The 13,647-nt window shown below is 30.2% G+C and overlaps 1 protein-coding gene across 1 annotated transcript; it reads right to left on the bottom strand.

Annotated features, from left to right (window-relative positions):
* Positions 3,697-8,370, bottom strand: LOC18598678 (pentatricopeptide repeat-containing protein At1g80270, mitochondrial). Its single transcript, XM_007028293.2, has 3 exons — positions 8,159-8,370; positions 6,864-7,464; positions 3,697-5,286 (listed from the first exon to the last, which is right to left on the bottom strand). Exons 1-3 carry the CDS (start codon positions 8,191-8,193, stop codon positions 4,039-4,041), a joined length of 1,884 nt encoding a protein of 627 aa, XP_007028355.2. The 5' UTR covers positions 8,194-8,370; the 3' UTR covers positions 3,697-4,038.

Here is a 13,647-nt window from a genome sequence, read left to right as displayed (position 1 = left end):
TTTTTTTTTTTTTTGAAAAAAGGTGAAGCTTGGTTTCAAGTGGAGCAGGCCATGTTATCCAGGGGCGGAGCGTCCCTTTGTAATGGGGGGGCCATGGCCTCCAAATTTTTTGAAATTTTTTATATATTATATATTTTTAATGATTTTTCCAAATAATTTGTTATTAAATAATTAATATAATTAAAAAATAATAAAATGATCTTAAAAGCTCATTCAATTTTATTCAAATTTTTAATTTTTTAAAATTTTTTAAGTTTCGCCATTGATCTTTTCCTTTTTTGTTTATACTTGTATTGTGAAATTATAAAAAGTAAAGTTTTTATTTAATTTTTTTTATTTATATTTATTTATTTTTCAATTATATTCTATTTGCTCATATATTTTAAGTTTCTATAGATTTTCTTTTTTAAATTTCTATGAATCATCAACCGCATTCTTTTTTTTATTATTATATAGTTATATCTCCTACTTGTCATAATTTCTTTTTACTGTTATGTGAATTTTATTTTTAATGATTTTAATTTTTAAAAATTAAAAATTTATTATATATATAATTCTCAAATATAAATTCTAGTATTGCATTATTGGTTGTTGTTCAAATTTTCACTAATATGTTACTTTTTATTAACCCTAATTATATAAGAAAAAAATTATCTTGAGTATATGTTTTTAATGTGCTTTATGTTTTATATTTAGTTGAAAGAAAATTATTTTGAGTATCAGAAGAAATTATTAATTTTGTATATCGTATTTAACTATTTATAGTTTATGCATTATAGTTTAATATTTAGTATTACAAACTTAAATATAATAAAATAAGAATATTAGATGTTGACAACATTAATTTTTTAGTCGTTTATATTGAAAAAGACAAGATTTCAAAACAAAATGAATGATAAGTTTCTTACAAATAATTTATTTATTTATATTAAAAAAATATTACCATCGTTGAACAAAACTTTCCTAGAACACTATTATAAGTTTTTTTCTTTTTATTTCTTTTGATTTACATGTTATATAAAATTATTATCTATTATAAATTTTTTTATTATTAATAGTTAAGTTTAATATATTAACTTTAAAAATTTTTAACTTTTATTCTTCTTAACCTTTGACTCCCTCAATAAAAATTAGTTAACTCCGCCACGCCCCTGATGTTATCATTTGGGGGTTTTTTTGGATAAACAACTATTTAGGGTTTTGCTTTAGCAATGTTCATCACTTTTAAGAGATAATATATATAAAGCTCCTTCTAAGATGATCATTCTCTCTTATCTCTAAAACATTTCATCCTTGCAGTTTTGGAAAGTAGGTAGGACCAATGAGTCAAAGACCAGGACAAGACACATGCACGTGAATTATTGTTTTAGTGTGGTGGGCTTGAATCTTCTAAGGATGGCATGATGATTCCTTGGTTGGATGAATGTGACCATGTTTATGTATGTTGTGCTGAGTAATGCATGTAGGCCTGATAGTGGACACATTCATTTGTTGATCATTCAAGTCAGAATAACGTGAACACTTCAACCTATCGTGAATATGTTTTGTTTTTGATATGTATGATCTCCGGTTAAAATGACCAAAAAAAAAAAAGAGATCGTTGGTATGTCTGATCTCAAGGATCCTTTTATCTCATAAATGGTTTTTTTTTAAGACTTAGAACTCAAAATCTTTCTTCTATTCAATAATTATCTCTCTTTTCGTGCGTCATTATATTAAAAATTTAAAAATAAGTAAAACAAGAAATAAGTGAAAAATTAGTTTAGCTTTGAAGGTGTAGAACACTTTCTTCAAATCCGTCATCGTTTTAAATACAATAAAATCTCAAAACTCGTCGATCAGAATTAATAAAAATATTTATGAAAAAAAAAGTTCTTAAGAAATTGTTAGGAGCAGTGTCTATTAATACTTTCTAAGCTATCAATAGATCGAAACTCGAGAACTTTAAGTTGGAATATCAAATGAATTTTTAATCATTGGTGTTTCTTTAGGGACAAGAACAAATTGAGTTTGCTTTTCAAAAAAATAAAAATAAATAAAGAACAAATTGGGTTTTACCTCTAAAACTAATTAGCTTTAATTACTAGCTCTCTCTCCCATCCCAAAATCTTGTTCAATGCATGCATTCCAACCAACCCCAAAGTAGCATAATATTCTTAAGCATGGGTGCTGACTCGGAGACAAACAAATACTAATTGAATTTGACTGTGAAATTAATTGAGTAGCTTTACTTGTGGTGAATGTAGGCATATTTGCGTGCAAGATTCATCAAAATTCCATGAGCGACTTTGATATCTTGTTCAAACTTGCAACCTACATATTTGCCAAAATAGTTATTTGTTTTTTTATTGCAATTTTGAAGTTAGGCTTTTGTCCCCAAATTGGCCACTTGAATATTTTGGAATCTTATCAGATTCTTCTGATGCCATATACAAATTTTGCACTCTACTTAAACTGTGTTGAAAATGACTCCAGGGAGAAAAATAAGGCTAATTAAATATTTCATATTTAAATTCTAATGAAATTTTTTATTTAATATTTGAAGAAGAAAAAAAATTCGTAATTAAGTATTCGAAGTATGTTTTCGTTCAACAATTTGGCACATTTGGTTAATTCCTTAAGAAATTAGTGATAGAAATTGCCATGTGTTTAAAAAAGGTCATGTCATTTTTTCTCTTTCATTTTTAATTTTTGAATAAAAATCAGAAAAAACAAAACTAAAAAATCCAAGATTAAGCAAAAGATTAAAAAACCCTAGAATTTTTTTTTTAAAAAAAATTAAAGAAGATGACAAGGAAACTAGGAAGAGGAAAGAAAGGGAAGGATGAAAGTAAGGATGTCAACAAGTAGGGTACTTATTATTTTTTGAGTATTTAAATTTAAATTTTATTAAATTATAAGGTACTTGAACTTTATAATTACGCAAATAAAATTTAAAAATATTACTCGATTCCATATCCTAATATCCTAAAACTACTCATTAAATACACATTTATGATTAGAGATAAGAACAAAACAAATATATATCTTTAATTAAGTGAGAAAAATAAGCATAATTCCTTTTCATATAATATCAAAAAATGGGTTTAGTTAAATTGGCAAGACTTTTAATTTAAACTGGGTCAGGTACCCAAAATCGGAGATGAGTAGTAAAATTACTATTTGAATCCATATCAAATTCGAATATAAGATACCCAAATTTGAATATAAGATACTCAAATTTTATATAATTTGATTGAATACTTGCTTGCGGGTGCCCGATTAAAGAGTACCATTGCCATCTCTATAGGAGAGGGCAAGAAAAGAAAAGATGAGACGAAAATCAGAGAAAGGGAGGAAGGAAAAGAAAGCAAGAGAGAGAGAGAGAGAAGGGAGGAGAAAAGGGCCGACGAAGATCTCTTCCCTTCCTTCTCCCTTCTTCCTTCTCACCCTCTTGCTTTCTCTCTCTTCCCTTTGTGATTTGAAAAAAAAAAAAACTCAACTTATTTTAAACACACGATGCATATTTAATTTTATTGTGTTTGAACATGTCACACATTTTTTTAAAAAAGTGCAAATTGATACATGGAAGAATAATTCCAATACTTAATTATGAACGTTTTATTTTTAAGTACCAAATTTGAGTATCACATTCAAAGTTTAGAGAACACAAACCAAATTAATCAAAGGTAGTTGATATGAGCAAATAAGTTGTGGTGACCAAGAACAAGAAAATTCAGATTAAGAACATTTGATATTACAAGATATGCGAGAAGACCACTGGTACCCTCTCATATCTTCCACACCCAGCATGCACCAAAATTACCCCTCAAGGAAACTCAAACTCCTACTAAGGGTTACCAATATTTCAGAAACTAACAGCTACAATCAGAGCACATAAAAAAGAAACTTTAACAGCATATTTCTTAAATTTTCCTATGGAATAGGCAGAATGTCCAGATGGTAAAACCAATATTTGACTTACATATAACAGACAATAACTGTGCATAGCATTAGAGGTTGCCATCAAACGGATACCAGAATGAACCACTGAAATCCTTAATCAAGCAAATCAGATGCTGCATTCTTCCTGAATGCATCAACTTGAGCCAGTTGTGCTGCTAATGCCTTATTTGGGAATATATTATCAGCTTTCATTCTCTCCCTGATCCCATAAGCTGGAGCTTTGGCATTTACATATGCTTGGACTAGAGATTGGAACTGACGTAGTCGAGCCATATATCCAGCCTGTCTCATTCTATGGAACATTTTTTCAGAATTATGAATATCACCTCTCTTAGAATACTGCTCCATAACAGCCATGAAGGAACTAAACATTGGCTTAACCTGGTTCTGCTGGCATGCCTTCTGCAAGATTGAGTCCGCCTTTTCCACTTCCCCTGCCTCCACATAAAGCTTCACAAGAGCGTCCCAGGTCAATGGGCCAATCTGGCACCCATCATCTGCCATACGTTTTACAAGATCCTTCCCTTTCTGCAGCATCTTATGGTTTGAATACACCTTCAAGAGCGAGGCATAATACCTTGCAGGAAGCTTCTTCCATGTTTTTAACATCATTTCAAAAACTGCCTCTGCCTCTTCAACTTTATTTAACTTGCCCCAAGCTTCAATAGCAGCCATGTACTCTTCAAGGCGGGGATTCGATTCACAGACCTTCCAAACTCTTTCCACTTCAACAGCCTTTCCAAGATCTGCATATAGAGGAAGCAAAAACCGGCAAGCCCAACGATTCTCTTTTATGTTGTCCCCTTCCATCCCCTTTAAAACCTCCACAGCTTTTTCTGTAAGCCCCCCAGACACATAGTGCTTAGCCAGAATGGATTGTGTGTGGATGTCTGGCTCAACACCTTCAGCCTTCATTGTCTCAACAATTTGATCCATCCCAGTTATGTCATTGGATAAACCTTTGGTGTCAATTAAGATTTTGTAAGTGAAGAGTGAAGGCTTGACATTTTCTTTCTCCATTAATAACAATACATCAGCTATTTTCTTCTTGTCAAGCCTCTTGTAGAGGAGCAACAGCTGGTTGCAAGAAAATGAAGTAATTGGGAGTTCTAGGTCCCTCATTTTGTTAAAGACCTCTTCTGCTTTCTTCACATTGTTAGCAACAACACAGTTAGCCAGCAGAGTTCGGTAGATTACCTCTCCTCTGAAAGATTTTGGGATCTTCTCAATGTACATTTCAGCCTTTAGGAGACCACGCACTTTGGCAATCAAATCAAGACGAGAAGCATAATCTCTCTCAGTGAAGTCAAGCTGCTTATTTGCCTCCAGCCACTCAGAGAGCTGCAAACCGTCAAATTGTAAGCAAATGAAAAGGACAGAACAAAGTGCAATTAAGTCAAACCTACAACTTTCATAACCCAAAGTCATACATAATAGAATATAATTTCACTTTAGGCATTTAAAGGCAAAACAACGAATCCAACAAAATGGATGAATGCCAAAGGTACCTAAAACAGGGTGTTGATATTCTACAATCAGTGATATTTCATCAACTTACCTAGAAAATTCATACTATTTACACAGTTGACATTTTTGCAGCCTGCGCTACGCAGTGTAAAAATTAGAAGCCAAACACAAGTTAAAGGAAATTGCACTAGACTAAATACTTTTTGAGCCTTCAGGTAACAACAAGCAAAGTGCAAAAACTGAAGAAAGACTTTTCTTTTAATAGGGTATCCAACTGCCTCCGATTCAAAGGAAAAATAAAGGTGTGCTACTTTCCAGGAGAAATAACAACAATAAATGGCACAATTTTTCAGAACTTTTGGTGCCAAATTTGTGCAACCAAATTTTTAATCACGACAATGATCAGAGGCTTGGCATCATAAGAATGTCAGATTGTTGCAACTTGCAAGAACATCAATAACACCTTTTAATTGATAGCAAAAGATTGATGAACAAATCATTAAGACATGATTGATGATGCAAAATGAGCATTCTTTTGACACAGAAATATACTATTGCATACACCAGACAAGCAATCGGTTGAGAGGAAGGGTAAAAAAAAATTGAAGTTAGTGCAATCTACTCATGCAATATTGCATCAAAAAGAAAGGTGAGTAAAGGCTTCCACAAATTTATATTTTAAATGAAATAGATCATATTCATGTCATGTCACAAACATCCAAGCAAGAAATTTTATATGCCCATGGCATCTAACACATATAGCAAATAGTTGTTTAGTTTTTATACTTACAAAAGCTGATGATTGCTTCCATATATTGATGTTTTCTTCAGCTCATCTTCTGACACAGAATTCATTTTTTATGCTTTACTATTTAACTTAATACCATGGAACTTTCGATAATCAAGTAATAATTACTTATCATTACAAACTAGAATTGTAGAAATTAGAAGAATAACAAGTAAAAAGTTCTGTTCCTTGCTATATTGAAGAAAAGGAAAAACAGATAAAACCAGGAAAAGCTCATAAATCCTAGTTCCACTTCAATGGAATGACAAGTGGAGTTCTAAGCTGTATTTTCTGATACATAAAAGGTCCTTCCAACAAAATAAAAATATAGAAGAACCTTAAAATAAAACATTAGAGTTAAACATATGAAGCAGCTTTTCCTAAATCATATTTAGATATATACTACAGTAATACAGGAAGAGTGTAAGAAGCTTACACATTACACAAGAAGTAACATGAAAAAGCTATACAATTTATTTATTTTTTTTTATAAAAATTTATTTAGATAATTTGTAACGGAGAAAATTACCAAAATTTTAAAATCACAATTGGCTCAACACCTATATGCAGAAAAGTTAATTTGATATTCAACAGGGTGACTACAGAGCCCTACTAGTTACTGATAAATAAATCCCCAAGATGATGCAATGATAAATCAAATTACCTGCAATGCTCTTCCATACATTCGACGCTTGCGAAGATTGAGCATGGCTACTGAAATCTCAGTTCTGTTAAAAGCTTTTCCTTCCTCAAGCCACTTATCAAGAACCTTATCAACAGTAAGACCTGGAGCAGCGATAACAGCTTTGAACAGTTCTGAGACAATCCTTCTAGTGGACGACTTTTTGTCACTAAGATCAGTCTCATCCTCTGACAATTCCAGTTCATTTTTAGCAGTTTCTTCAATATCTTCCTCATCACCAGATAATTCTGGATCAGAAATCAATCCATCTTCAGCTTTGTCCTGAGCACTGCAATTTTCTTTCTTCTCAGCAGTAGCAGGTGTTTCAAGTTCAGAAAAGCCATCTTCCAATTCATCTTCCTCCCCACTGCTTTCTGCACCAGCTTGGGAAGAAAGGCCACACCTCCCAACAGAGAAATTACAGGAAGCATGTCTTGAATGGTAAAATCTCAACAAAGATGGACGTTTATCAGATATTGTTGGAGAAGACTCGAAAATAACAGCCTTTCCGTCTATGTAGTTACTTGAAATCTGTAATTTAGCAGAAGCAGCATAAGAAGCTTGAATGCTAATCCTTCTATCCCTGCAAACCAGGCCAAAATTCATGGGTAACTAATTCAAACCAAAAGGCATCAATCAAAAAAAAAAAAAAGAAAAAGAAAAAACAGAAACTTTTTTTTGAATTCAAAGCTTAATATAAACAGAAAGAAACGAAAAGAGAATGACCATTGGTGAAACTTTTTGTTGATATTCAATTAAATGCACAATTAAATAAAAGCATGACCCTAAAACAAAATAGAAAAACATCTATTTGGTTTCTAGTTACTTTTGAACTCAATATAGTGACAGAAAATGCAGTCTAATTCAGAGTGTCCAACTGGTAATAAAAATTAGGGCCATCTCAGACATCAAGCAGTTTCAGCAATTTTCTAAACGCCGAGAATAAGCATTTTTCATGTCAGTCTGTGGCAGAGGCAGTTTAGCTTTGGAAGCAATAGCCACGGAAGTAAGAGCATTCTAACAAAACAAAGATAAGAAATACGCATTAGATTAACAGAGAAGCAAATGGGCGGGCGGGTTGTGTGCACTTTAAGTTAATTCATTTCTAGCAAATAAAACATATAGTACATGTCATGAAACCCAACATTTCCATTCCCCTTTCCTTCTTTTCTTCCTTGGAATTTTCTCGGTAAACAAACATGGAAGGATCCGCGGATTAAAGAAAATGAAATGCAGACATAATATATAAAACAAATGAGAGCAAGAGAGGAAGGTACTTGAGAGGATTAGCAACTCGGCGTAATGCCCACATGGTGAAGCAAAGAAGAAATGGTGAAAAACTCTTCAAAACCCAAAACCCTAAAAAGCAAACAAGAAATGGTGCAGCAACCAGCGACTATCTGTTCTCACTGCTTAAACCCTAAAAACCTCAAGCCGAAAACTGGAAGTCGCTTTCTTCCCATTTTTCGGTCATAAAATAAAAGTATAACAATTGGGCTTTCAAAGGGCCCCTACGAGTTGTGGTGGAACTGGTTCCATACATTTATGTTTAGCAAGCTCTGATTATACTTTTATACCATTTAACCGCAAAGCTTTGTTATCACTTTTCAAGAAATTTATTTTTCAGAGGTAAAGTACTTATAGAAATTAATTCATCTAAATAAGTGTGGAAAGATATAAAATATAAAGGTAAAATACTTTGATATTTTTAAGTTTTAGTTATAATTTCACTTTAATTTATTAGTATTAGAAATGAACAATTTACCCCAAACGTGTAAACGATCTTGATGGGCAAACATAAAATGTTTAAAATACTTTGCTTTTTTTCTCTCGTCCTTTTCACTATTTTCTCTTTTCTCATATCGATCGATAGTGCTCTCCCAGGGGATCGCACCCAAATCACGCTCCCCTTAGGGAGATCTAGCCGAATCTAGCATTTCACGATCAGATCTAGTTGTGGGATGGCTGGTTGACGAGAGGTAAGATAGAGATTTTTTTTTAATAAGAGAGAAAAAAATTTTTAAAATAAAAAATTATAATTTATATAATATGGTAATTTTTAAAATTAATGAAGGGTAAAATTATCTGTGAAATATTATCATGTCATCAAATTAACGGAAACATTAACTGTTGGACTTATATGTCCAACGAAATATATTTTTTTAGGGTGGAGTGTCCATTCAAATATTAATGCTTCCGTATGGAATTATGGTCAAAACATAACAGGCGAGGATATTTTACCCAAAATATAATTTTCTTACATCAATTGTAATGGACTTTAACGGTGCTTTTTGTTTGCGAAATGTAATAGAGTGTGAATAGAACAATTATTTCATAAAAATAAAATAAGCTAAGAATAGTTACTATACTGTTTGGTTTAAGGAATGAAGTTTACATTTTGATATATTCCAATATTTGGATTGCAAAAATAATTTTGAAATAAAAAAATGATAAAAAGAAAATATATATTTTTTATAATTTATGATTTTTAATATGAAATTTTAATTTTTTGATAATTTTTAAAAAAGATTAATATTTTTTCATTAAAATTTGTATTTGATTACTAATTTTTATTTTCTTTGCTTTTTCTCTATTTTTATTTTTGAAAATATTAATAATATATAATTAAAATGTTAATAATTTTTAATAAAAATGTATTAATAATTCATTTTTACAATTTTTTAGTTTAAACTATTAATTTTTTTTATAATTTATCTAAAATGATAATAATTTATAATTATCAATTTATTTCTATAATTGTCTAATTTATAAATAAAAAACATTTTTTTATAATTTCACTACAATAATAATAATTTATAAGTAAAATATTAGTAAAATTTTTAATATATTTTTAATAGTTTCATTATAATTTATTAATAATAGTTTTTTAGTAATTTATAAAATATTAATTTTTTATAATTTATTTAAGATATTAATAAATTTTAATTTTTAATAATTTTACAAAATATTTAAGGGTATTTTTATCCAAAAAAATTTTTAGTTTATTCTAACCCATCATAATAGCTAATACCAAAAGAAGTTGTTATTAGCTATTTTGTGTTTTAAAAAAATTGTCATTCATTGAGAATAGTCATTTACGTATTCAAAAATGAACTAAACAAAAATATAAGAATAGAGAGGAAATAAAGGAGGAATGGTTATGCCATTCTTTGTAACCAAACATACTATAATAGTAATCTTGAATGTCACATGAAATCAAAGTTGGGCAAAGTTCAAGGGGGCACAATGGCTTGGAACTACAAGAACTTATTATGGCTTAATTTGGTTTGTGCATGACCATTTTTTATTATAATGGCAAAACTTTAATGGTTGGAGTTTTTAGGTGCAATGTTATGGATCTCATGTCGGTAAGAGATAAAGTAGGTCTTGGGTTTATAAATAAGGACCTTTCTTTACTTATCATATAGGTCTTTTGAGTTAAAACTGTAGACTCGTAACACATGGTTATAGCTAATATGAACAAATGTTGAGAATTATGATAAATGTAAATTGCTTGTGATAATAGAAATATGTTGCAAAATTATGAACCGATGGGTGACAATGTAAAAACCAATGTATGGCACATATGAATGTTAGGAATTTTTTTTTTCATTAAGCTATGTGAACATTAAAAAACTTAATCTACCAATAAACAAATCAACCATTTTTTTTAACAGTTTTCTTTTTTCTCTCTCTTTATTTCAATTAATTTTCTTCTCTTTTCCCACCTCTACCTTGCCATCATTGGCTGGTCTTTTGCTGATCTAGCAACTAAAGTCATACGCAATTGCGACTCTTTATAAATTCCTTCCTTCTCTCCTCTCTTCACTCTTCACTCTTTTGATGGTCTCCCTTTCTCCCTTCTCTACTGGATTTCCTTTGGATGCTACCAGTGTATGCATTAAATTTGAAACCCTTAATAAAAGGGTACATATAATTTTAAAGACTATGAAAATTATTTGAAAAGTTTAAAATTGTATTTGGACCTTAGAAATCATGAGAATATTGGAACTGAAATCAAAATCATGCATTAAAGTTACTTGAAAAGTAATTTTAGAGAATTTATATTTCAATCATACATGGTTGCATAATTCATAGTTTTATTACTTTTCAATTGTAATTAATTATTTGACAAAATTTTTATGGTTGAAAAAAGCATTCAAATATTTTTCTTTTAATATATGTATAAAAGCTCAAAAATAATAAGTATTCGACAATATATGATTAAAATATAGAACATTTAGTAAAATCTTATATATATTGCATTTATAGAAAACCATTTAAAAATTTTTAGTGATACAAATTTCATTTGAAAGTAAACTTTCTAGCTTTCCAATAAAAGGAAAGATTACTTAACTTTAAGATTAGAAGAGAAAGTTATGATCATTCGAAAATGGATCTACGAGGTTAGAAAAGGAGAGTCGTTCCAAATGTTGAGAAAAGCTACGTAATCGAATTATAAATGTAACAAAAAATTAAAACTTTTTCCTTAAGCAAGATCATGATTTGTTTGTTTAATATAAATTATCTTAACTATTTGAGAAAAAATGGGGTTTTACCTTTGTGCATTTGATGTTAAAATCAAGACTCGCACAATGATTTCTGGTTCAAAGACTTCTCCCACCACGCTTAGGTTATTGCAAACCTCAAGCATTTAATGGTGATCCATTCAAGATGCTCAAATGAATGATACCAAAGATGATTAGGGTTTCCTTTTGCTGCAAAATCTAGTGCTAACTACGTAGAGGAACTCTTTGTTTCTTTCTTCTCTAAGGAGGATGCTTGAAAATACAAGAAAACGTGAAAGAAGTTCACAAGCCACCAATACCCATGAATTGGTATCCAATGGCAATGTTCGAAGAAAAAAGATGATAATCAATTTCCAAGGTTTCCTTCCAGGTCAAACCCTTTTCTCTCTCTTCGCTCTTCATTTGTTTGCCTTTCAAGTGTTCTTAGATGTGGTTATTACTCCTAAATGCAACATAAGTATATATTCATTGGCAACTTAGCCCTAACATAACATTTATGTCAATTACAAATTACCTTGACTTAATTGAATTTTTTCAATTAAATCCTTTGAAGTCTAAATTTCTTTGCAATAAGTCCAACTTAATTACATGATTTTACATTATAACTTGTCATTTTTTAATGTGTGTGATCCATTAGATTCTAAACATGTTGGTAATAAATATAAATTATAATCTAAAACTAATAAGGATTCAATGAATCAAATAAGTAAAATCCAAAAAACCTCTTAAAACACTTCAAAAGAATACTTTGGTCTTTCTTGTTTCAAAATGATGTTTTTGGTTTCTTGACTGTTAACACCGTTAGTCAATAGTTAAAAAAAATTATACCCAATACTGCATAAATATTTTAAGACATAAGTACCCTTTATGTTAATTTTACAATTTAAACATATTCTCTTTTTTTAAAAAAACTACTTATTGTTCTCTCAAAAACCTTAATAAGAAAAACCCTAAAAGAATTTTGATTTTAAAACCCTAGAAATTTGAAGCTATATTTACTCTGAAAACCGTGCATATCTTTCTTAAGGTAAAGTCTATTGTCATCACACTCTTTATTTCTCCAATAGTTTAAGAATGTTTTTATTATTGAAAGGAATGAATTAAAAGTAAATCTTTTGTTCAATGATGGATATTTTAAATTTGATGGTGTTGGGTTAAGAGATGAATTTCTTACTCGTGATTACTAATTTTGTTAAAAAAATTTTGTCTAAAATTTGTTATTTGGAACTAAGGTTTAAGGTGATGTAAAAAAGTTTTGACTTTACTATATATAAAAAATTTTAGGTTTTTTTTTTCTTTTTTGTGAATTATTGAATTTTATTAAATATCAAAGTGATACAAACTACCGCATCCAGAAATCCCGTTCTAGAGTTTGTTTCTTGCATTGAACAACTACTGGCTTTGCCATTTGCTTAATTGACACAATTATTCTTTGGCTGTGGTTATCTCCATTCATGCCTTTGTTTCCATTGTAGGCCTTGTGGCTACCCCACTTTGTCTAGTTTATGTTCCAACTGATCTCAAAAAGAAACAACCTGCCTATATGGCTTAACTTTATGTTGCTACCAAAGGAACTTATGTCCATAATAATGATCTTAACGTCATTGATTGCCTTGTTTTTTTAAAGTTAAAGAGAATTTCATTAATTCTTGAAGTGACAAAGTATCATCATTGACTAAACTACATAAACATAATTTTTAGGTTTATGCACATAGTCAAGACATGGGCATACTTTTCAAAATTATGAGCCAATTCTAAGTTGAGCAAAAACTAGCAGCATGTCCTTTATAATTACACCCTTTACATAGACCTATTTCAACATATACCTATTCCATTCAATAGCACCAAAAAGTATCCACAATAATTTAAAGCATTTCAGCATTCACTGTGTAAAGCCCGACCTTATAAAATACGTGTCATGACATACATGTGATGGATAGCATGTTTACATACTAAGAGAGCCCCGAAAAATAGATAAAAGTCGGTACTGTACCTAGAGATACAATAAAGTTGATCTAAGCCTCGAACTAGGTCAAATAGGGATTTTAAGGTTAAATTCAAAATTTTACAGTTCAGGAATGACTAAAAATGGTGATTCGGAATTCGAAGACCAATTTGGAGTCAAACTAAAATTTTCACTATCCAAGGGTAAAATGATCATTTGCCACTTAGGGACAAAATGAGAATTTTTAGAAAAGATTTTTTTTGGCCCCATTTGACTTATTGTAGTATGATTT

Source organism: Theobroma cacao, chromosome 5 (genome assembly GCF_000208745.1).
Source record: "Theobroma cacao cultivar B97-61/B2 chromosome 5, Criollo_cocoa_genome_V2, whole genome shotgun sequence".
In the NCBI taxonomy this organism is placed as follows: Eukaryota; Viridiplantae; Streptophyta; class Magnoliopsida; order Malvales; family Malvaceae; genus Theobroma; species Theobroma cacao.
Note: the sequence above shows the minus strand (reverse complement) of the source record. Positions and strands in the feature narration are given on the sequence as shown.

Excerpts from the sequence above, each read along its gene's own strand:
- LOC18598678 (XM_007028293.2), bottom strand. The coding sequence starts at position 8,193 with ATGTGGGCATTACGCCGAGTTGCTAATCCTCTCAA. Across the intron at positions 7,465-8,158 it reads CGAGTTGCTAATCCTCTCAA|GGATAGAAGGATTAGCATTC; the intron begins GTACCTTCCTCT and ends CCTGGTTTGCAG. Across the intron at positions 5,287-6,863 it reads TGTATGGAAGAGCATTGCAG|CTCTCTGAGTGGCTGGAGGC; the intron begins GTAATTTGATTT and ends GACGGTTTGCAG.